A 25413-nucleotide genomic window follows, 5' to 3' on the forward strand; every position below is an offset into this window, starting at 1 on the left:
CCAATCACACCCAAACTCACTTACTAACGACGAAAATTTGCACAGTGGCAAGGTTCGTTTACTTAAGGCCCGGACTGAAGCGGTCACCACGGGCTAGTGAAGTCGGGGCCATTAAACCCTGCCCTGTCCCCAGGGACCTCCTACGCGTCAAGAATCCCAAAGGTCTCCGGAGGCTCGCAGGGCCCTCGGGAAGACTGCCCAGGGAGGTGGACAAGAGGGATCGCAGGAGGCACCCGGGTTGCGGTCCGCGACCCCATTGCCCTCGGGAAAATGGAACGTTCCTTTCTGGCCACCCACCGAGGAGCCGTGGGGAAGCCTCCGATCTCCTCCTGGAGCGGTGACTGGCCTCAGCCTCCGGAACCCGGGAGGCTGGGAGCTGCGTTACGGGAATCGCCGAAGTGCGCAGTCCCGCCCCTTCGTCTCCAGCGACCCCGGACCAATGGCCTCAGGCTTCGGGGTCGATCACAGCCAATCAGCCCCCGGGATCCTGCTCCTGCGGGGCGGGGCAATGAGGGGGCGGAGCTCGGAGGGCCTGGATCAGCGGCGGGCGGAGGGCAGCGTGTGCTGTCGGGAGGCCGGAGCTTCGTGCGAGCCGGGCAGCGGCTCAGCTGCGGGGCCCGCGGAGTGGGCCGAGACCCGTGGGGGCTGAGGGGCGCGCGGGAGCGGCGAGGCTCGAGGTGTGAAGGTGAGGAGGGCAGGGCCCCGGCGCGGGAGGGTGCGGGCTGCCACCTGGCACCCGGGGCCCAGAGGGGCCGGGCTAGAGCGTCGGCGCGGCGCGCGCGCCTGGAGCTCGTCCGGCTGGCCCGGGAATCCCCGCATTCCTTCCCTCCCGGCTCCGACTTCCCTGACGATGTCACCCGCCTTGTCCAGCCGCGTTCCTGACGCTCGGTTCCGGAGCCCCCGCCCCAAAGTCCCCCTCGGGCTCCTGCCTTCTCCCTTGTTCCTGTGCCTTGTCCCCTGGACCAACTGTGGGCACGGCCCCACAACCTGTGGTCTTCGGTGTCCCCCGAAATGCCACCGGTCCCGAGAGACTTCACTCTTCACTCTCTGCTCTTGATGTATCTCCTCTAACCCAGAGCGAACTTTTCACCCAGAAATCGCAACGTTTCGGCGTTGATGGAAGTTCAGTGTTTACAAATATTAGCCTTCCCTTTGGTCCGTTCTACGCACCCTTCCTAATCAGTCCCGCGTGCCTTTACATCCCGGGAGCGAACCCATCTGTCTTTAAACTTTCACCTCCTAAGCGTAAATCTTTTTTTGTTTTCCCCAAGTAGCAGGCTCTCCTTTCCTGGATGAACATTTTAATCCAGAACTCCAAACAAAAATAATATCAAAGGCTAGGCCCACTTCCGTTCTTGTTTTTATCCATCAAAAGGAAACCCATTTGGGATTAATGTATGTAGTTAGTGGACGTTCCAGCAGCTGTACGGCTTCCAAGTAGTCATCCGATACTGGAATGCCAGTCAGGGTGAATGTTCTGAAAGATTAAGCTGTTTGGTCTGGTCAGTGCTGTAAACAAACCCTTTTAGACTGTGCGTGACTGACTGCCAGCTTCCAGTTGGAACAACTCTTAATTTGAAATTACTGACTCATTATTAGAGTCTTAACCATCGTCTTAACTTCCTGAGTTTGTGATCATATTTAACATTTGGAATTATTTTTGAACTATAAACTGGGATGCTGCTTTTGTAAGAGTAATCTGTTAGTGGGTTAAATTGTGTTTTCCACTGGTTTCTTTTGGGGAATAATTGTGCCCATTTGTTTCCTCACAAAAGTGAACCAAAAAATTGTCAGATAAAGATAAACTTTATAGTACAATTCCCCCCCTCTTGCCATCTGTATTGTTGACATAGGTGATTTAGAATATTACATATACTTCTACCAGCTAATTTAATGCATCATTCTTACATAACTGGACATCTTGTCCTGTTTTATTTATGATTTGTGTTTTCACTTTAAGATATTTTCCAAAGAGAATGTTATATTTCAGTTAAATACTAGGATGGATGCTGATTATTACATACCTATGAGGTCGGTGTGACAATATCTACTTTTAGAAAAGGAAACAGACTCAAAAAGTTACAAGACTCTGAACACTGTGCTCCCAAACTGTCCTGTTGGCAGATTTCTTATAGAAAATTCATTACCATAATTTGGTCTGGGAAGTTGAATGTTGCCCACAACACTGCAGTAGCTGGAATGGGGTTTTCTCTAGAAGTTATTTCAGACCTCCTGCTGCTCCACATCACCTGGCCCTGGTGTATTTGCAGCCTGTCTGCTAAAGAAGCAAGGGGCTTCCTACACCTCTCTCCGTGTGTTGGATTGCAAAGGTGGTTGAGATTGTTTTAGAAAGCGCTCAGCCTGCTGTGGAATTCATAAAGATGCCTGAGATAGCATCCAAGTTCCGCAAAGCTTACTAAACAGGGCTAACAGACCGTGTGAGAAAAATTACTCGGATACAGAGTGGTTTCAGTTAAGTAGTGAGTGATACAGAGAGTGCTGCGGGTGTTAAGGATTGGGTTTTCCAGAGGTCAGCCTGGAAACCTGGATAAGCTTTGGTAAAGGGGAACTGAGAGCTGTCCCGTTCCTAATGTAGAACAGAGGCCAGAGCAGAGAATATTGAGCCTAGCAAGGACTACCGTGTGCTGTCACCATAATATGTTCAGTTTATAACCAGTACTTATGCAGTTTTGTATGGTAGTCTTCCTTATATTCATGTGCTCTTCACAGCCTTAAAGCTTAAAGTAGACCTTACTAGCCTCTTCTACACAAAGGCAAACACAGGCGTGTTGTCAGAGTCTGTATTTATACATAGATATCCTGAGTTCAGTCTCAACTCTTAACTGATATACATGTTGCTTTTTCATACTGTCTTCAAGAGTGACAGAGTAAAGTAAAACTTATTTTTAGGCTGGGGATGGAGCCAATAGCTGAGTGCTTTCTCTAGCATGTGCCAGGCCCTGGGTTCAATCCTCAGCACTACATACATACATGTATTCTCTGTCAGTACCACTTACATATGTACGTACATACATGAACTAACCACTCTTAGCTCTTCACTAAATGCTTGAAGATTCTCAGGACATGAAACTGCATAATTACTGTGCTACATTTTAAATCCTGCCAGGGGACTCTGTGAAAGTGCAGTGGGAACACAGATGTTTGTGACTGTGAGGGAGATCCCACAGAAGAGATAGATGCCCGTCTGGGTCGTGAATATGGAGCAAGGCAGAGTCAACAGGGCATTGGCATTGTAGAGTCAAACTGTAGTGTGCGTGCAGGCACACATTGGAAGAATCCTAGAAGTTGGTTGTAACTCGAGCTTACCCTGTAGGTGCAGCTGACATAGAAATGACGAAAGTTAACACCAGTTTGCTGAGGCCACACAAAACGAGGGGCTTAAATATTTGCTTGGCAGTAGGAAAAGTAAAACAATCATTTCAGCAAAACTGGCGTAAAAAGACAGATGCTTGTAATTCGCTCCGGGACTATAGCATTGCTGGCTTGTTGTGAGCAGGGGGCTGAACCAGGGCCTTTCCACACGGTAAGCAAGTGCTCTATGAACTATACACCCCTCCCCCCCACTCCTCTGTTCTTGATATTTTAAAATAGAACTGAATATTGGAGATCGGTTGCGGGGGGAGGCTTATTAAATTGATTTGTATCAGAGACAGAATATCTAGGGTGATACATATCTAGAATTGAAGAGTCAAGCCAGAATTCTTGAAATTGAGTTTGAAGGTAAGGTAGGTAATAGGTCACATGTCAGCACAGTAAATATTTTAAAAGAAAAAAAGCTCTCGAGTACATTATCTTTGGGTACATTCGTGGCCAGGAGATAAAAGCTAGCCGAGAATACCACAAGTGGATAAAGGAAGGAACTGACCTCCGTGGTATGGGGGTTTGAGGAGCAGGCATGGTAGGTGAAGGCTTCAGAAACACTTGCAGTGGTCACGCAGCGCTCCCAGGGCCTTTTCCTTCTGTGGCTAGTGAGTATGTTTTAGAGCGATTTCATGAGGAGATCACTGATCCCGAATCAGCGCTGTGCCTCTTAGTGTGCGGTGTGACTTTGCATTGCTGCTTTAAAGCTGCCTGCACTCACCCCAGAGCCAGAGCTTGCATCCCTTTCAGTGCAGCAAGTGAGCTGCCCTGTTAAAAGTGGATGTCCTGCCTCCAGATTTCCAGATTCTCTTTAGGAGTCACTCTCACAGTTTATTTTAAGAAGAATAGATTAATCATTACTTGTAAATAGTGGGTGTCTTCACACTGGTGTCTTCACACTGGTGTCTTCTGTACAATCCTTTCTTGTTGGGCTGTTCTGTCTCACATACACTCTCTGCAGCTGCAGCCCCCACTGCAAGCTGAGTACCTCCGAGCTGTGCTTCAAATGGCACAGTGCTGGTTGGTGGACCTTGCCACTGGTGGTCTTCAGCCATCCATGCACTGTTTCTCTTTCTAACATACTTTATTTGATAGCCCAGTGCTCTTGAGCCCTGAATTGGACATTCTCTGTTCCCAAAGCACTTTGCACATATTTTACCTGTTAGGTTTGAGCTACCTGTTAGTGAGGACTTTTTGGCATCAATTGTACTTGCAACGTTTTATTTCCTAAGTGATGGTGAGAACTCTATCAACGTATTCATGAAACTCTCCTTTGTAAAAGACTTAGGTCCTCAAAATCATAACTGTTTCATGTTTTCTAGTATGTGTATTATTTGATTTTTGTACTTATTTATTAACTCTGGAATATGTTTGTGTATTAACATCTTTTTACATTTTTGCTCATAGGACCAGTTGTTACAACGTGTACATTTAAATAATGATATACATTTTTAAATCAGATTTTTGTTTTATATGTTCTCCCCATGGTGCTTAGCTGTCAAGTCTTAGGCTCAACTGATTTTCCTTTCAAGCCCCCTGCTGAGACTTGGAGGTGTGTACATGACCAGCTTATAGTTTTTTTTATTATTTATCTGTCTTTTGTTTGTTTGTTTGCTTGTCTTGTGGTGCCAAGGATAAAAACAAAGTCATGCACATGAAGGCAGCTGTGTACCAGTGAACTGCATCCCAGTCCTATAAGCCACTGTATACACTTGAGTTTCTTTATTTCATGCTGTCCAGTTGTCTATTCTTCTGTGCTCATGCATGTTTTAATTATCTTTATAGTATCTTTATAGAATGATGGTACAGCAGATCCTTTTCATTATTTGAAAATTGGCTCTCAGTCTCTAATGTTTAATGTAAAGTTTTAAGAGATGTGTAAAGTCTATAATAGATGTGTAGTCTATAATAAACTACATTGCTATTTGAGTTAAGGTCGTGTTACATTTCTATATTGTGACAATTTTGTATAGCTATGACTAGATTTTCCCTATTCTAGTGTTGCTTTTGGTGCTGTTATGAGCAGTATTTTTCTGTTGCATTTCTTACTTGATAATTATTAATGTGCAGGAGTGCTAGTTTTATAAATAATCATTTGTTCAAATGTTACATTGAATGTCTAGGAGTCCTGCTAGTTTAACATTTTATTTGACATTGTAGCAGCTACTTATTTCAAAACTGCTTAAAAGTATTGTAATGGTGTAAAAGAGTAAGCAAATAGATGGGAACAGGTAAACTAAAGCCCACCTCTTGGTGGTGGTGGTGGTTGTTGTTGTTGTTTAAATAAAGTATTGTAAAAGCATAATGCATGCATGCACTAAAAATTTTTTTAATACATTTTTCATTAAGCAGCAGGCCAAAACTGCAGGAAATTATATACTAATCAAATTTCTAACAATGGATTATATCTCAAATATATGTTCTAAACTGTCAAATGTAATAATAATGAAACAAGTATAATTAAAAAGTAGCAGAATATTCAAATGATCATATCATGCAGGAAGCTCTGTAGATAAACATAACACCTACCCTGTGGCCTGGCCATTCTCCCCCGGTATTCACTTCTCAAAATGATAGGATGTGTCCACACACACACACTCAGCCCTAGTGAAGCTGCAGTGTTATATGTTATGCACACATTGGAATGGTGTTTCTTTATCTAATAAGCATATGCTATGCTAAATATGGTTCTGAATTCCAGAGATAGTCAAGAACACAGACAGAAAACTGCCTCCTTTGCTTACAGTTTGGGTAATACATACAATGTGTTCATTTCCTAGGAGTAATGTAACAAAGTGCCATAAATTAGGTGGTTTAAAATTACAAAAAATGACCCTGGGTGGTGTTGGTCCATGCCTTTAGCACTAGCCTTCCAGATGCAGAGGCAGGATCTACTATGGAGCAAGGATGGATGGATGGATGGATAGACGGACGGACGGGCGGACAGATAGATACTACTGTGGAGCGAGGATAGATAGATACTACTGTGGGGTGAGTATTAATAGACAGATAGACAGACAGACAGATAACAGAAATCTTATTTTCGCCAGAAGTCCTTCTAAGACTGGAGAGAATCCTTTGGCTCTTCCTGGCCTCCAACAATCACCATGTGTTGACAGTTTTTTGCTTAACTGCAGTCACTCTAGTCTCTGTCTTCTATCATCTTCTGTGACTCTCTTATAAAAGTCACATTGTTCTAACTTTCTCCACTAGGGCATCTTTGCTGATTACATCAGCAATGGTCCTGTTTCCAAAAAGGCCCATATTTTGAGGTCATGAGACTTGAGTGAATTCTTTGTAGGGGAACCAGTTCAACCTTGAGCAAACAGAAGGCAGAGTAAGAAAGCGATAATATATTTTAGACTAGGGGTTGGCAAACAATGGCCTGCAGGCCAAATCTGGCTTGCAGTCTGTTTTGTAAAGGAAAGAGAGTCTAAACCTTCATCTGGCCCATTACATAAACTGTTTGCCAGGCTTCAACAGACGTCTCAAGTGTTATGAGGGAGAAAAGAAAAACTAGGAGAGTGGGGTAGTGGAGGCCGCTCAGAGGCCGAGACGGACCTGTGTGGGAGGAGCTAGAGCAAAGGCTGCACAGACTTAACCTATGCAGGCCTAATGGAGTTCAAGTCTGTAGTAGTACAATGAAGAAAGCAAGTGGCAGCCCTTCCTTCACCTGTGCAAAGTAAGAAACATATGCTTACTTACACAGTTCAGAGTTGTAGGTGTAGAATTTTGCTAGACTATCCACCAGCATTTTCACATGCTATTTTTCTTGGTAATATTACAGAGACATTACATTCCCCACCCCCACCCCCAGTTTTTCATTTGAAATTTAAAAAAAAGTGTTACAAATTTACTTTCTTGTTATTGGTTTATATCAAAGATGTAGCATATATGACAATACAGGATTCAGTTCGCTGCCTAAATTTTAAGTTATTTCAAAACATAGCTGCCACTGCTCATGCTAGAATTTAAGCTAGTACTGAGCGCTGTCCAACAGTTGAGGAGTCGGCAATTTTAAGTCAGTGTCAGTAGAAGACAAAAGGAATCAACCTGGTGCTAAGGACCTGCTGTTGTGACCCCAGCAAAATGCCCCTTGACATCATGTAGACGTCAAGGGGTGAATTAGAGATGTGACCTTAATTAAACAGGAGCGTCTCAACCTTCCTAATGCTGCAACTCTTTAATACAATTCCTCATGCTGTGGTGACCCCCAACCATAAAATTGTTTTCACTGTTACTTCATGACTGTAATTTTGCTTTCGTTATGAATTGTAATGTAATTATATTTCCCGGTGGTCTTAGGTGAGCCCTGTAAAGTGGGCCGTGACCCACAGGTTGAGAACCACTGCATTAAACATGCTCTAGGCCCTAGTGGTCCCAAAGGCTGAAGCAGGAAGGTGACTTGAACTCAGTAGTTATGGCCAACCAGGAAAAAAGACAGTAATAACCACACCACTGGGGTATTGAATACTCGCCCAAGTATTTGTGCGACTGTTTTATTCTGAAGTTCATATCTCTAACATGTGCTACTTGGTTCAAACCTAAAAAGGCAGCACCCGGTGGAGGATTTAAGGAGCACGTGTACAGTGGATGTGGAGTTGGAGGAGGAGCAGGGTGGATGTAACCGGTTGTATGTGTGTATGCAGTTCCCAAAGACTGCAGTAAAGGAGCACACTACAACACTTGCCACAGTCAGCTTCCTGAGCAAAGCTCTTCTGTCCTCACAGGGAGACCCGAGAGGAGGAACATGACCTTTAGAGGCAGTGGACTTGTTTCAGATTCATGCTTCAATGCCTAATTTTGTGAATTAGGTAAGTAATGTGTCTCGTCTGAATTTTTGTTTTTCCTTTGTAAAAGCTCAATAGATAATCCCTGCCGTACCCAGCTGCCTCCCTAGGCTCCTGGGAGAAATGACTAGTGAGAGCGCGTCTGCGCAGCTTAGCAGTCCACTGCCTGTTAGCATGAGCTGGACAGGAGCAAAGGGTGGATGGTTGTAAAATACCGTAACGGAGCTGTGGCCAGTATTTTGCACATGCATTCAGAGTTGCGCCTTCTGTAAAAGGTCACCCCGTCCCCACCCGGCTCACCGGTGAGCATGGCCTGCTTTCTTTCTGAGGGAAGGCTCTGCAGGTATATCAGTTCCCTTGCCATAGTAACAGTTTATACTGATATCTTTCTCGGGGACCGCAATCCTTATTCAGTCTCCATTCTGTCCTTGGGGTAAATTTTTAAAAATGGAACTAAACATAAAAGTCACAGTATCAGCAATAACAATATTTAAAGTGGCATAGTTCCTACATATACAATTACACTGCTTTTTCCCCCCACTTGAGAAAATCCTTGGACTGAAAGAAGCAGCAGCAATACAGCCAGCTACTGCGTGTTTGTTCTGATTTTCCAAGCAAACAAACCGTTGACAATCTGTGTGACCAGCATTACTGTTGTAATTACGTGTGACAGTCCTTTCAGCACACCACTGTTGGCTCGCTGTAATCGAGGAGTTACCAGTATAGACGAGTTACTGAGTTCTGAAATAAGCCTTCGCACCGACAGTTGCTAGTCACGTTCTAGCTTTGTAGAGGCTTCCTAGAAAGCCAGACTCCAGGAAGCCACTGAACGCAGTGCTGCTGCTAGATGTGCGTCTTCAGCAAGAGGTGTGGAACAATCGCAGCATTTAACACACTTTTAATCTGAACGTTTACCCTCCACAGCATCAAAGGAAAAGCTTAGTGAATACTGTCCATTTTAAAACACACTAAGTCACACGCAAAGCTAGAATGCAACACGGAATGCGTTTGTACTCTAATGCCCAACACTTCAGTAGAAGCTCCTTCCTCTCACAGCTCAGTGACAGTTTTAAAAATTAGGAAGTAATACTTTCTAGTCATTACAGTGAAAGGCTTTTCCGTTTCCTCATGGCCCTGCTCAGTCCCGAGCCCAGCTGCTCTAATTCCATCTTGTATGCGTGAGTTCAGCACGCTGTGTGTCCTTGTACATTCTTCCTGCTGTTTGCTATGGGTCAGTGTGTCTGGTTGCCTCTCATCCGCTTCTGGTTGTGCTTTGGTTTCCATTATTGCTGGGGACTGAACCTGTGTGGAGCACCCGAACTGTGGGGCTGCACCTGCCTTAGGCATCTATGAAACAGTGCTCTGTGTGTAGCCTTTGGAAGGTCCTAGCACATCTTTCTTTCAGTGGATACCTTGTCTTTCACTACACCTTCTCTGTATAGTGTTGTTTGGTTATAACTAAGATTTAATGTATAAACGCTAAAAAAATCTGTGGGTCATATTTTTTGCGAACAACGTCTTATTTGCAAAAGCCCTGACTGCCCCGCCCAAATGATCATTTCAAGGATATTGAAATACTATCTCACTTAGGAAGGCTTGTTTACAGTTTTAAAGGCTGGCTGTAATGGCCCCTGTAGAGTTAAAGGCAGGCACATGCTTTCTGCTCACTTTAAGGTGTGGGTTCCTAAGTATCATCTTTGTGTCCCTGTGAGATCACTTGCAGTCAGCAGGTGTCACCTGACTGCACTGCACCCTGTGGGATGAGCTGGTAGTTAGCAGAAGACTCAGAATGCTTTCCTCGTATTCATGAAACTGCTGCATAGCAGACAAACTGAGCCACAGCAGTTAGCAAGAAGAGTGTGTGAGTAGCACAGAACTGCTAGGTGACATCCATAGTTAAGGACCGATCACATTTTATTTTGTTTTATTTTTTTAATGATCTGAAATCATATATACAAGTTATTTGTGAGATGGAGGACTTGAGACGTTTGCGCAACCATAACTTTAGTAAACATAGATTGCCTTTCTGAATTCACATAGGTATTTTACCGCCTTCCAGAAGATAACTACACAGTAGAAACAAGCCTGTGTTTTAGCTTGTGTGTAAGGGAATGGGTTTTTAAAATTTTTCATTGTGTCTGTTACAGGAATATTCTTGCAAGATGTCAGCACTGAGGATTTGGGTATCCCAAGCTTTGCTTATTTTCCTCACCACTGAATCAATAGGTAAGGTTCATGAAATGTCCCAACTCTACAAATTAAACTTACATATAATTAGTCTCCTGTTTAGTGATTATGTAATTATACTTACATATTATTTCTGGGGTCATTATTAAAAGAAGTATCTTCAGTACAAATACGCCTGATATTATTTAAGTTTCATCAATACTAAATGCCAATTGGCTATATTTCAATATATAATTAGTCTCCTGTTTAGTGATTATGTAATTATACTTATATATTATTTCTGGAGTCATTATTAAAAGAAGTGTCTTCAGTACAAATATACTTGATATTATTTGAGTTTTATCAACACTAAATGCCAGTTGGCTATATTTCAATGTTAAGTTTGGAGGTGTGCAAAATGTTTTTACATAAAGGAATGGGAGAAAAATCTATTAATTCTTAGCACTTCCCTTCTTCTCAGTTACCCAAAAGTCATCTAGCAGTGCGGTTGCACACCAGAGGGGGTGGTGGGGGAAGCAGTACTGTGGGTACTAAGTGCCGTGGGGTCCGCTTAAATCAACAGAGCTCAAACACCAGGTCAGCGCAGATGAAGGACATTTACTGTGATCAAGCCGCTGCTGATGGGTCAGGGCCACAGAGGAGCTGAACTGTAGCCCCAAAGGGATGCTGTGCAGCATATTTAAAGGATGAAGCCATTAAGCAAGGGGGGGTTGGTGGGCTGTGGCCCTGTCCAGTCAGATGGTGATGTGAGGGGTTGAGCAGGGGAGTTTCATCAGTCAGGATAGCAGTGTGTCCCTCAGGCCTGGGAACATGAACTTAGCTGACCCTGCAGCAAGATGGAGACACTGTGCGCGAAAGGGCTGGACTCCAACAATTGTCTGCTTACAAGGTGTCCCTGAGATGCCTGGACTTAGACAACTGTCTCCTTACAACAGAGGCTGTTCAGATTTGGGGAGTCCCCAGCTCCCCAGCCTGGGACCTTGACTGTGGTTTCTCCCTCTGATTGACTGGAGTCTGAAAATGAATTGGGAGGACTTAGAGTAAGTCTCTCTCGCTTGTTCCCAACATGACCTCACAACAGTGTGAGATCTGGTGGTCTAAAGTGAGGGGAATGAAGAAATTAAGAATGTATACTCCAAAAACTTTAAAATAATGTATGTGTATGAGTATTTTGCCCACATGAATACCTGCTGCTACACAACATTATAGCTAAGTAATAATATAGGGTGAATTCCAACTGCAAAGGTATGTGCAGCTAACAGGGTATTGAAAGCAGACAAGGTCAGAGCTGCCACGGCCATCGGCAATGGAATCTGGGCAGTTCAACTCTATATTTGTGTTTTATTTCTTGTTCTTATCTGTTTCTTGTTTTTCCCTTCTCTCTAAATAGAAATTTTTAAAAAGATTTATTTATTCTGTACACAGTGTTCTGTCTGCACATACACCTGCAGGCCAGAAGAGGGCACCAGATCTCATTATAGATGGCTGTGAGCCACCATGTGCTTGCTGGGAATTGAATTCAGGACCTCTGGAAGAGCAGACAGTGCTCTTAACCTCGGAGCCATCTCTCCAGCCCTAAATAGGAAATTTTATTCCAATTCTTTTCTCAGAAAATCCCCTATACTTTGGTAAAACAAACTTGCCCATATTGTTTAGTCTTTCTGGCTTGGGTTGCTGTCTTGCTGAAGTCTCAATTTTGATAGATGGACAGTATGTCCATCTCCGTCCATGTATCCTAACCTCTGCTGGCATTCAGGGCTGGAGAGCGCATCCTAGATTTCCGCTTAGGCTGCCTGAGCCATGGGAGCACATGGGTGATGGGCACGTCTGAGTTGTGCTGGAAGCAGTCTGTTTTCTGATGAAAATGAGAGTATTGGGCCACGGGCTCAGTTGTTTTTATATTTCGTACATTATAATTTGTCTATTTCTTTACAAATTTAGCTGTTAAAATCAGACCACATTGTTTTCAGTCTTGCATTTCCTTTTTCTCCAGAGAAGTATTGTAGTCAATGTGTGGCGTCCGTATTGAGTGCTGCTATGCAAATACCATTTTGTTCTGGAAATACTGTCTTTGGTTTTTCTGCCTTGTTCCTGTCACAGTGCCAGGCACTGAACCCAAGGCATCACGCGTGCTAGGCACGCACCGGCCACTCAGCACAGTCCATTGCCTTTTTTCAGGTCAGATTCTGGAACCGTGTGGTTTTATCTACCCTGAGTTTCCGGTCATACAGCGTGGCTCTAACTTCACTGCCATCTGTGTGCTGAAGGAAAAGTGTCTCCGGCAATATGAAGTAAACGCTAGCTACATCGTGTGGAAGACAAACCATGTTGCTGTTCCCAAGGAGCAGGTCACCGTCGTCAACAGAACCACGTCCAGTGTCACGTTCACAGACATAGCCCTCCAGGCTGTCCAGCTCACCTGCAACGTCCTGTCCTTCGGGCAGATCGAGCAGAACGTGTATGGAGTCACCATCCTCTCCGGCTGTAAGACTGTGTTTCCTTTTGCCAGACCCTTGAACACATTTCTAATGGTTTCTGTTGCCTTTCCAAGCACAGTCACTTGGTTCAGTAGCTTTTAGATATACTTACTTTATAAAAAACATTTACAACTACTGTGTACATTTTCACTGTTACACACAAGTCCTAAAAAAAACAAACATTGATCAGCTTCTTGAAAAGTGCTTTGACCAGAGTCTCTGTGACCCTAAGAGTATTACTGATTTGCACTCTGTGTCTGCTGAGTGCACTGTGTGTGTCTTCATTACTGAGAAAAAGGCTCAAGTTAATCAGGTCCCTGAATAAAGAAATTAAAAAAAAAAAAAAAAGAGGCCATGGATTTGAAGAGAGCAGGGAGGGTATATGGGGGGACTTGGCAGGAAGAAAGGGAAAGGGGAGTGACTTAATTATAATCTCAAAGAAAATTATTTTTTAAAAAGAGTGGAACCAGTAGCCAGACCTGTGGGGGTCAGCTAGCAGTTACACAGTGTCAGTATTTGCTTTTCTATACATCCTTTAGAAAGCAATAAAGACAGACGTTCAGCAGCCAGGTGTCACCCCAGCATCTGGGTGAGAGTTTGAGGCCACCTTGGGCTACATTGGAGGACCCTGTTGGAAATACGAAAGTAAAATAAATTATATGTGAATTGTTCTGGTGCCTACAATTGTCTTTTAATATTACTTATTAGAATTAGAATACTTAATGGAGACATTATTGATACTTTATCTGGTTATAAATAAGAATTTATTTTTATATAGGAAATTAACATGAAAGTAATTAAAGAGAGTAACACTCAAAAATATATGTAATGACATAAAAAGTACTTAAGAGTTTGAAGAAAAAGAAATTAACATCTGTTTCTGCCCGTGTCTTTATCTTGTGTTCATTTATCTGATTGAGGTAGGTCTTAGGTGTTAGATAAATTAGATAATATTTGTGTATATAAGGTTTTTGTTTTCTATTTGAATGTTTATTTCCTTCTAGTTCCCCCAGATATACCCACAAATCTGAGTTGCATTGTGAATGAGGGGAAGAACATGATGTGTCAGTGGGACCCAGGAAGAGAGACATACCTTGAGACAACCTACACCTTGAAATCAGAGTGGTAAGTGTCTCCAGCTGTGCCCGCCCTCTGCCGGATTGTCAGACCCTGCTGCTAGGACTTTCACTTTGTCAGTATTAGATAAATCCTCTGGCACAGCTCACATCCTCTGACAGTAGGATGCTGTGCTCTTCATGTGCACTGTCACCTGAGTCAGCAGTGAGCAGTGTACACACTCAGAGACGCCCAGCCCTGTTCCATCCACAGCACATTGCTCCAAATGGTGCCTTTCAAACACAACCACGTACTATTTGTCGTAGTGAATGTTCTCACACCGAGAAGGGACACCACGACCGTGGCAGTTCATATCAAGGAACACGTTTAAGTGGGGCTTGCGTACATTCAGAGGGGCGGCGCACTATTGGCACGGCAGGGGCACGGCAGCAGACATGGTGCTGGAGGGACTGAGACTTCTACATCCAGATCAGCAGGCAGCAGCAAGAGTGAGAAAGTGACACGGGGCCTGGTTTGAGCATTCGAAACCCAGACTCACCCCCAGTGACACACTGCCTCCAGCAAAGCCATACCTTCCCCAACCAAGGCACACCCCCTAGTAGTGCCACTCCTTAGTGACCAAGCATTCGAATGTATGCCCTAGGGGGGCCATTCCTATTTAAACTACCACACTCTTGTTGTACCCCAACAATTTAACATATTTGAATATCAAACCTTCAGCTAGTATGAATTCTCATTTCTCTCATAAAATGTTTTCTTAACAAAAATAGTTTTGAGTTGAGATTTAAATAAAAAAGTTGAAGACCATCCTACTTTCTAAGTGGATAATTTCTTCTCTTTCTTAAATGACAGGTTCTACCTGCTTTTGTTTCCTTTCCATACAGTTCAGTTACTTATTGGATATCGTTCTGGCTGGGGATGGTTCAGTCAGTAAAGTGCTGACGGTACAAGCATGAGGCTCTTAGCTCCGACCCCAGCACCCACACACCACACCTCTGTGATGTCAGCTCCGAGGAGAGAGAGGCTGGAGCTTCCTGCCACCTTCAGTGTGACTGAGGTGTTAAATTAAAAACCTGTCACCTAGATTCTACAATTGCATTTTATTCCCTCTATCACAGGCATACGCACTCTCCTCTCCAGCAGTCAGCTCCTCTCCAGTGACTGCATGATTAGCAGCAACATCTAAGCGTCCTAAACGTTGCATGTAGAAAGAGTCACAGATCTAAAGTGCGTCAGCTATGCAGCAGTTTTGACAAACCTGTGGAAGTCAGATGCTCCCTGAAAAGTCTTCTCAGGCTCCTCAGTTAATTTCAGTGCCCACCCCAACCTGTGAAGCAGCTGCAAAGGCTGAACCAGCTCACTCCCCATTTCCTGTCCTTCAGATGTGCGAGTGCTTGTTAGTGTGCATTTAAATGACCACATTCTCCTTTGTTTTATGTGTTTGATGTGGTGGCTCGTGGTAATCAAACAAGTGCACCCAGGCCCTCTGCCTTCCAGCTCTACCTCAAGGGTCAGCGCCAGTCAGATGCTCTCACACACACAAATACAAGGCTCATCTTGAGTTCATGTTGGTATTTTCAACTTTGAAAGGGGACTTTAGTTTTTGGTTTTTTTAAATATGTAACCCATCAAAAAGCTACATTCTCTTTTTTCTGCACTGACAGTGCTAGTTCCTAACAATATTAGAATGTGTTTCTCACTGTTTCCCACAGTAAACAGGTGCAATTCCAGACACAATTCCAGCATTAGGGCTGGTGATGCTATTTCTAAAAGCGGTTTTAAGATTGCTTTTCTCACAAGTATGTGTGGTCAAATCATTGTTTTAAAACATTTGAAGTAAGGGCTGGAGAGATGGCTCCTAGGCTAGGAATGCCTGTGGCTCTTCCAGACGAAGGGCTTGCTTTGTCTTTTTAGTTTTTTTAAAAAGGCTTATTTTATATGAATAATTTTGTGAACAGTGTGAACTTTCTATGCTTGACAGCAATCAGTAAGTGGTTCCTTGGTTTGGCTACAAAGGTTGAACTCCTTCACTCAACCTTTTGTCATCCAGCATATTCCGAATAGAAAAGACATTGCCGGTTTAGGAGAGATTCTGTTTCAGGGAGGAGGAAAACCTACAAATCCTCCTAATCTGTTGTTTCATTCTAAAAGTAGTAAATGGATGATTCTAGGAATAAACAATTCCTGAGTATTTGTACTCTCTTCTACATAGCTTGATGAAAGGTCACAACCAAGGAAGACAGGAAAATTGTTTGCACTTCAGGTGAGTTGGTGGAGAGTGGTTTGCCGACATGTGGGGCCTCATTAAAGGCCATGGAGAAGCGCTAATGAGTGAGGAATGGTCCGTCTTGTTGAGTCGCCTACAGAATCTGAAGAGGAAGCTGAAGTAGGACCAGGCAGTTACAGAGACAAACAGCCTGTGTAGCCAGCCTGTTACAGAGACAAACAGCCTGTGTAGCCAGCCTGTTACAGAGACAAACAGCCTGTGTAGCCAGCCTGTTACAGAGACAAACAGCCTCTGTAGCCAGCCTGTTACAGAGACAAACAGCCTGTGTAGCCAGCATGTTACAGAGACAAACAGCCTGTGTAGCCAGCCTGTTACAGAGACAAACAGCCTCTGTAGCCAGCCTGTTACAGAGACAAACAGCCTGTGTAGCCAGCCTGTTACAGAGACAAACAGCCTGTGTAGCCAGCCTGTTACAGAGACAAACAGCCTGTGTAGCCAGCCTGTTACAGAGACAAACAGCCTGTGTAGCCAGCCTGTTACAGAGACAAACAGCCTGTGTAGCCAGCCTGTTACAGAGACAAACAGCCTCTGTAGCCAGCCTGTTACAGAGACAAACAGCCTGTGTAGCCAGCATGTTACAGAGACAAACAGCCTGTGTAGCCAGCCTGTTACAGAGACAAACAGCCTCTGTAGCCAGCCTGTTACAGAGACAAACAGCCTGTGTAGCCAGCCTGTTACAGAGACAAACAGCCTGTGTAGCCAGCATGTTACAGAGACAAACAGCCTCTGTAGCCAGCCTGTTACAGAGACAAACAGCCTGTGTAGCCAGCATGTTACAGAGACAAACAGCCTGTGTAGCCAGCCTGTTACAGAGACAAACAGCCTCTGTAGCCAGCCTGTTACAGAGACAAACAGCCTGTGTAGCCAGCCTGTTACAGAGACAAACAGCCTGTGTAGCCAGCATGTTACAGAGACAAACAGCCTGTGTAGCCAGCATGTTACAGAGACAAACAACCTGTGTAGCCAGCATGTTACAGAGACAAACAGCCTGTGTAGCCAGCATGTTACAGAGACAAACAACCTGTGTAGCCAGCATGTTACAGAGACAAACAGCCTGTGTAGCCAGCCTGTTACAGAGACAAACAGCCTGTGTAGCCAGCATGTTACAGAGACAAACAGCCTCTGTAGCCAGCATGCTACAGAGACAAACAGCCTGTGTAGCCAGCATGTTACAGAGACAAACAGCCTGTGTAGCCAGCATGTTACAGAGACAAACAACCTGTGTAGCCAGCATGTTACAGAGACAAACAGCCTGTGTAGCCAGCCTGTTACAGAGACAAACAGCCTGTGTAGCCAGCATGTTACAGAGACAAACAGCCTGTGTAGCCAGCATGTTACAGAGACAAACAACCTGTGTAGCCAGCATGTTACAGAGACAAACAGCCTGTGTAGCCAGCATGTTACAGAGACAAACAACCTGTGTAGCCAGCATGTTACAGAGACAAACAGCCTGTGTAGCCAGCCTGTTACAGAGACAAACAGCCTGTGTAGCCAGCATGTTACAGAGACAAACAGCCTCTGTAGCCAGCATGCTACAGAGACAAACAGCCTGTGTAGCCAGCATGTTACAGAGACAAACAGCCTGTGTAGCCAGCATGTTACAGAGACAAACAACCTGTGTAGCCAGCATGTTACAGAGACAAACAGCCTGTGTAGCCAGCATGTTACAGAGACAAACAACCTGTGTAGCCAGCATGTTACAGAGACAAACAGCCTGTGTAGCCAGCCTGTTACAGAGACAAACAGCCTGTGTAGCCAGCATGTTACAGAGACAAACAGCCTGTGTAGCCAGCATGTTACAGAGACAAACAACCTGTGTAGCCAGCATGTTACAGAGACAAACAGCCTGTGTAGCCAGCATGTTACAGAGACAAACAGCCTGTGTAGCCAGCCTGTTACAGAGACAAACAGCCTGTGTAGCCAGCATGTTACAGAGACAAACAGCCTCTGTAGCCAGCCTGTTACAGAGACAAACAGCCTGTGTAGCCAGCCTGTTACAGAGACAAACAGCCTGTGTAGCCAGCATGTTACAGAGACAAACAGCCTGTGTAGCCAGCCTGTTACAGAGACAAACAGCCTGTGTAGCCAGCATGTTACAGAGACAAACAGCCTCTGTAGCCAGCATGTTACAGAGACAAACAGCCTGTGTAGCCAGCATGTTACAGAGACAAACAGCCTCTGTAGCCAGCATGTTACAGAGACAAACAGCCTGTGTAGCCAGCATGTTACAGAGACAAACAGCCTGTGTAGCCAGCATGTTACAGAGACAAACAGCCTGTGTAGCCAGCATGTTACAGAGACAAACAGCCTGTGTAGCCAGCCTGTTACAGAGACAAACAGCCTCTGTAGCCAGCATGTTACAGAGACAAACAGCCTCTGTAGCCAGCATGTTACAGAGACAAACAGCCTGTGTAGCCAGCATGTTACAGAGACAAACAGCCTGTGTAGCCAGCATGTTACAGAGACAAACAGCCTCTGTAGCCAGCATGTTACAGAGACAAACAGCCTGTGTAGCCAGCCTGTTACAGAGACAAACAGCCTGTGTAGCCAGCATGTTACAGAGACAAACAGCCTGTGTAGCCAGCATGTTACAGAGACAAACAGCCTGTGTAGCCAGCATGTTACAGAGACAAACAGCCTGTGTAGCCAGCATGTTACAGAGACAAACAGCCTCTGTAGCCAGCCTGTTACAGAGACAAACAGCCTGTGTAGCCAGCATGTTACAGAGACAAACAGCCTGTGTAGCCAGCATGTTACAGAGACAAACAGCCTGTGTAGCCAGCATGTTACAGAGACAAACAGCCTCTGTAGCCAGCATGTTACAGAGACAAACAGCCTCTGTAGCCAGCATGTTACAGAGACAAACAACCTGTGTAGCCAGCCTGTTACAGAGACAAACAGCCTGTGTAGCCAGCCTGTTACAGAGACAAACAGCCTCTGTAGCCAGCATGTTACAGAGACAAACAGCCTCTGTAGCCAGCCTGTTACAGAGACAAACAGCCTGTGTAGCCAGCATGTTACAGAGACAAACAGCCTGTGTAGCCAGCCTGTTACAGAGACAAACAGCCTGTGTAGCCAGCATGTTACAGAGACAAACAGCCTGTGTAGCCAGCATGTTACAGAGACAAACAGCCTCTGTAGCCAGCATGTTACAGAGACAAACAGCCTGTGTAGCCAGCCTGTTACAGAGACAAACAGCCTGTGTAGCCAGCATGTTACAGAGACAAACAGCCTGTGTAGCCAGCATGTTACAGAGACAAACAGCCTCTGTAGCCAGCATGTTACAGAGACAAACAGCCTGTGTAGCCAGCCTGTTACAGAGACAAACAGCCTGTGTAGCCAGCATGTTACAGAGACAAACAGCCTGTGTAGCCAGCATGTTACAGAGACAAACAGCCTGTGTAGCCAGCCTGTTACAGAGACAAACAGCCTGTGTAGCCAGCCTGTTACAGAGACAAACAGCCTGTGTAGCCAGCATGTTACAGAGACAAACAGCCTGTGTAGCCAGCATGTTACAGAGACAAACAGCCTCTGTAGCCAGCATGTTACAGAGACAAACAGCCTGTGTAGCCAGCATGTTACAGAGACAAACAGCCTGTGTAGCCAGCCTGTTACAGAGACAAACAGCCTGTGTAGCCAGCATGTTACAGAGACAAACAGCCTGTGTAGCCAGCATGTTACAGAGACAAACAGCCTCTGTAGCCAGCATGTTACAGAGACAAACAGCCTGTGTAGCCAGCCTGTTACAGAGACAAACAGCCTGTGTAGCCAGCCTGTTACAGAGACAAACAGCCTGTGTAGCCAGCCTGTTACAGAGACAAACAGCCTGTGTAGCCAGCCTGTTACAGAGACAAACAGCCTGTGTAGCCAGCCTGTTACAGAGACAAACAGCCTGTGTAGCCAGCCTGTTACAGAGACAAACAGCCTGTGTAGCCAGCCTGTTACAGAGACAAACAGCCTGTGTAGCCAGCCTGTTACAGAGACAAACAGCCTGTGTAGCCAGCATGTTACAGAGACAAACAGCCTGTGTAGCCAGCATGTTACAGAGACAAACAGCCTCTGTAGCCAGCCTGTTACAGAGACAAACAGCCTGTGTAGCCAGCATGTTACAGAGACAAACAGCCTGTGTAGCCAGCATGTTACAGAGACAAACAGCCTGTGTAGCCAGCATGTTACAGAGACAAACAGCCTCTGTAGCCAGCCTGTTACAGAGACAAACAGCCTGTGTAGCCAGCATGTTACAGAGACAAACAGCCTGTGTAGCCAGCATGTTACAGAGACAAACAGCCTGTGTAGCCAGCATGTTACAGAGACAAACAGCCTGTGTAGCCAGCCTGTTACAGAGACAAACAGCCTGTGTAGCCAGCATGTTACAGAGACAAACAGCCTGTGTAGCCAGCATGTTACAGAGACAAACAGCCTGTGTAGCCAGCCTGTTACAGAGACAAACAGCCTGTGTAGCCAGCATGTTACAGAGACAAACAGCCTCTGTAGCCAGCATGTTACAGAGACAAACAGCCTGTGTAGCCAGCATGTTACAGAGACAAACAGCCTGTGTAGCCAGCATGTTACAGAGACAAACAGCCTGTGTAGCCAGCCTGTTACAGAGACAAACAGCCTGTGTAGCCAGCATGTTACAGAGACAAACAGCCTCTGTAGCCAGCATGTTACAGAGACAAACAGCCTGTGTAGCCAGCCTGTTACAGAGACAAACAGCCTGTGTAGCCAGCATGTTACAGAGACAAACAGCCTGTGTAGCCAGCCTGTTACAGAGACAAACAGCCTGTGTAGCCAGCATGTTACAGAGACAAACAGCCTCTGTAGCCAGCATGTTACAGAGACAAACAGCCTGTGTAGCCAGCATGTTACAGAGACAAACAGCCTCTGTAGCCAGCATGTTACAGAGACAAACAGCCTGTGTAGCCAGCATGTTACAGAGACAAACAGCCTGTGTAGCCAGCATGTTACAGAGACAAACAGCCTGTGTAGCCAGCATGTTACAGAGACAAACAGCCTGTGTAGCCAGCCTGTTACAGAGACAAACAGCCTCTGTAGCCAGCATGTTACAGAGACAAACAGCCTCTGTAGCCAGCATGTTACAGAGACAAACAGCCTGTGTAGCCAGCATGTTACAGAGACAAACAGCCTGTGTAGCCAGCATGTTACAGAGACAAACAGCCTCTGTAGCCAGCCTGTTACAGAGACAAACAGCCTGTGTAGCCAGCCTGTTACAGAGACAAACAGCCTGTGTAGCCAGCCTGTTACAGAGACAAACAGCCTGTGTAGCCAGCATGTTACAGAGACAAACAGCCTGTGTAGCCAGCATGTTACAGAGACAAACAGCCTGTGTAGCCAGCATGTTACAGAGACAAACAGCCTGTGTAGCCAGCATGTTACAGAGACAAACAGCCTCTGTAGCCAGCCTGTTACAGAGACAAACAGCCTGTGTAGCCAGCATGTTACAGAGACAAACAGCCTGTGTAGCCAGCATGTTACAGAGACAAACAGCCTGTGTAGCCAGCATGTTACAGAGACAAACAGCCTCTGTAGCCAGCATGTTACAGAGACAAACAGCCTCTGTAGCCAGCATGTTACAGAGACAAACAACCTGTGTAGCCAGCCTGTTACAGAGACAAACAGCCTGTGTAGCCAGCCTGTTACAGAGACAAACAGCCTCTGTAGCCAGCATGTTACAGAGACAAACAGCCTCTGTAGCCAGCCTGTTACAGAGACAAACAGCCTGTGTAGCCAGCATGTTACAGAGACAAACAGCCTGTGTAGCCAGCCTGTTACAGAGACAAACAGCCTGTGTAGCCAGCATGTTACAGAGACAAACAGCCTGTGTAGCCAGCATGTTACAGAGACAAACAGCCTCTGTAGCCAGCATGTTACAGAGACAAACAGCCTGTGTAGCCAGCATGTTACAGAGACAAACAGCCTGTGTAGCCAGCATGTTACAGAGACAAACAGCCTCTGTAGCCAGCCTGTTACAGAGACAAACAGCCTGTGTAGCCAGCATGTTACAGAGACAAACAGCCTGTGTAGCCAGCATGTTACAGAGACAAACAGCCTGTGTAGCCAGCATGTTACAGAGACAAACAGCCTGTGTAGCCAGCATGTTACAGAGACAAACAGCCTGTGTAGCCAGCATGTTACAGAGACAAACAGCCTGTGTAGCCAGCATGTTACAGAGACAAACAGCCTGTGTAGCCAGCCTGTTACAGAGACAAACAGCCTCTGTAGCCAGCATGTTACAGAGACAAACAGCCTCTGTAGCCAGCATGTTACAGAGACAAACAGCCTGTGTAGCCAGCATGTTACAGAGACAAACAGCCTGTGTAGCCAGCATGTTACAGAGACAAACAGCCTCTGTAGCCAGCCTGTTACAGAGACAAACAGCCTGTGTAGCCAGCCTGTTACAGAGACAAACAGCCTCTGTAGCCAGCATGTTACAGAGACAAACAGCCTGTGTAGCCAGCCTGTTACAGAGACAAACAGCCTGTGTAGCCAGCATGTTACAGAGACAAACAGCCTGTGTAGCCAGCATGTTACAGAGACAAACAGCCTGTGTAGCCAGCATGTTACAGAGACAAACAGCCTGTGTAGCCAGCATGTTACAGAGACAAACAGCCTCTGTAGCCAGCCTGTTACAGAGACAAACAGCCTGTGTAGCCAGCATGTTACAGAGACAAACAGCCTGTGTAGCCAGCATGTTACAGAGACAAACAGCCTGTGTAGCCAGCATGTTACAGAGACAAACAGCCTCTGTAGCCAGCATGTTACAGAGACAAACAGCCTCTGTAGCCAGCATGTTACAGAGACAAACAACCTGTGTAGCCAGCCTGTTACAGAGACAAACAGCCTGTGTAGCCAGCCTGTTACAGAGACAAACAGCCTCTGTAGCCAGCATGTTACAGAGACAAACAGCCTTGTAGCCAGCCTGTTACAGAGACAAACAGCCTGTGTAGCCAGCATGTTACAGAGACAAACAGCCTGTGTAGCCAGCCTGTTACAGAGACAAACAGCCTGTGTAGCCAGCATGTTACAGAGACAAACAGCCTGTGTAGCCAGCATGTTACAGAGACAAACAGCCTCTGTAGCCAGCATGTTACAGAGACAAACAGCCTGTGTAGCCAGCCATGTTACAGAGACAAACAGCCTGTGTAGCCAGCATGTTACAGAGACAAACAGCCTCTGTAGCCAGCCTGTTACAGAGACAAACAGCCTGTGTAGCCAGCATGTTACAGAGACAAACAGCCTGTGTAGCCAGCATGTTACAGAGACAAACAGCCTGTGTAGCCAGCATGTTACAGAGACAAACAGCCTGTGTAGCCAGCATGTTACAGAGACAAACAGCCTGTGTAGCCAGCATGTTACAGAGACAAACAGCCTGTGTAGCCAGCATGTTACAGAGACAAACAGCCTGTGTAGCCAGCCTGTTACAGAGACAAACAGCCTCTGTAGCCAGCATGTTACAGAGACAAACAGCCTCTGTAGCCAGCATGTTTACAGAGACAAACAGCCTGTGTAGCCAGCATGTTACAGAGACAAACAGCCTGTGTAGCCAGCATGTTACAGAGACAAACAGCCTCTGTAGCCAGCCTGTTACAGAGACAAACAGCCTGTGTAGCCAGCCTGTTACAGAGACAAACAGCCTCTGTAGCCAGCATGTTACAGAGACAAACAGCCTGTGTAGCCAGCCTGTTACAGAGACAAACAGCCTGTGTAGCCAGCATGTTACAGAGACAAACAGCCTGTGTAGCCAGCATGTTACAGAGACAAACAGCCTGTGTAGCCAGCATGTTACAGAGACAAACAGCCTGTGTAGCCAGCATGTTACAGAGACAAACAGCCTCTGTAGCCAGCTGTTACAGAGACAAACAGCCTGTGTAGCCAGCATGTTACAGAGACAAACAGCCTGTGTAGCCAGCATGTTACAGAGACAAACAGCCTGTGTAGCCAGCATGTTACAGAGACAAACAGCCTCTGTAGCCAGCATGTTACAGAGACAAACAGCCTCTGTAGCCAGCATGTTACAGAGACAAACAACCTGTGTAGCCAGCCTGTTACAGAGACAAACAGCCTGTGTAGCCAGCCTGTTACAGAGACAAACAGCCTCTGTAGCCAGCATGTTACAGAGACAAACAGCCTCTGTAGCCAGCCTGTTACAGAGACAAACAGCCTGTGTAGCCAGCATGTTACAGAGACAAACAGCCTGTGTAGCCAGCCTGTTACAGAGACAAACAGCCTGTGTAGCCAGCATGTTACAGAGACAAACAGCCTGTGTAGCCAGCCTGTTACAGAGACAAACAGCCTCTGTAGCCAGCCTGTTACAGAGACAAACAGCCTGTGTAGCCAGCATGTTACAGAGACAAAACAGCCTGTGTAGCCAGCATGTTACAGAGACAAACAGCCTCTGTAGCCAGCATGTTACAGAGACAAACAACCTGTGTAGCCAGCCTGTTACAGAGACAAACAGCCTGTGTAGCCAGCCTGTTACAGAGACAAACAGCCTCTGTAGCCAGCATGTTACAGAGACAAACAGCCTCTGTAGCCAGCCTGTTACAGAGACAAACAGCCTGTGTAGCCAGCATGTTACAGAGACAAACAGCCTGTGTAGCCAGCCTGTTACAGAGACAAACAGCCTGTGTAGCCAGCATGTTACAGAGACAAACAGCCTGTGTAGCCAGCATGTTACAGAGACAAACAGCCTCTGTAGCCAGCATGTTACAGAGACAAACAGCCTGTGTAGCCAGCCTGTTACAGAGACAAACAGCCTGTGTAGCCAGCATGTTACAGAGACAAACAGCCTGTGTAGCCAGCATGTTACAGAGACAAACAGCCTCTGTAGCCAGCATGTTACAGAGACAAACAGCCTGTGTAGCCAGCATGTTACAGAGACAAACAGCCTGTGTAGCCAGCATGTTACAGAGACAAACAGCCCTGTAGCCAGCATGTTACAGAGACAAACAGCCTGTGTAGCCAGCATGTTACAGAGACAAACAGCCTGTGTAGCCAGCATGTTACAGAGACAAACAGCCTGTGTAGCCAGCCTGTTACAGAGACAAACAGCCTGTGTAGCCAGCATGTTACAGAGACAAACAGCCTGTGTAGCCAGCATGTTACAGAGACAAACAGCCTGTGTAGCCAGCCTGTTACAGAGACAAACAGCCTCTGTAGCCAGCATGTTACAGAGACAAACAGCCTGTGTAGC

General features: G+C 45.7%; 1 protein-coding gene across 3 annotated transcripts in view; it reads left to right on the plus strand.

The window, feature by feature from the left end:
- The first annotated feature begins 516 nt into the window (after positions 1–516).
- IL6ST (interleukin 6 cytokine family signal transducer) overlaps positions 517–25413 on the plus strand; it is a 50066-nt gene continuing 25169 nt past the window's right edge. For 2 of the 3 annotated variants that reach the window (XR_014783326.1, XM_084802223.1), the window contains exons 1-6: positions 517–685; positions 8112–8195; positions 10319–10397; positions 12537–12842; positions 13840–13960; positions 16125–16175. Coding sequence is in view for 2 of the 3 variants with exons in the window: in XM_084802223.1 (XP_084658349.1) it covers positions 10334–10397; positions 12537–12842; positions 13840–13960; positions 16125–16175 (542 nt within the window). In the remaining variant the exon portion in view is untranslated. The remainder of the gene's footprint in view (positions 686–8111; positions 8196–10318; positions 10398–12536; positions 12843–13839; positions 13961–16124; positions 16176–25413) is intronic. The other variant, XM_084802224.1, reaches the window with a different exon arrangement.

The sequence above is a fragment of the Acomys minous genome, assembly GCF_964271855.1.
Source record: "Acomys minous genome assembly, chromosome: 11".
NCBI lineage: Eukaryota > Metazoa > Chordata > Mammalia > Rodentia > Muridae > Acomys > Acomys minous.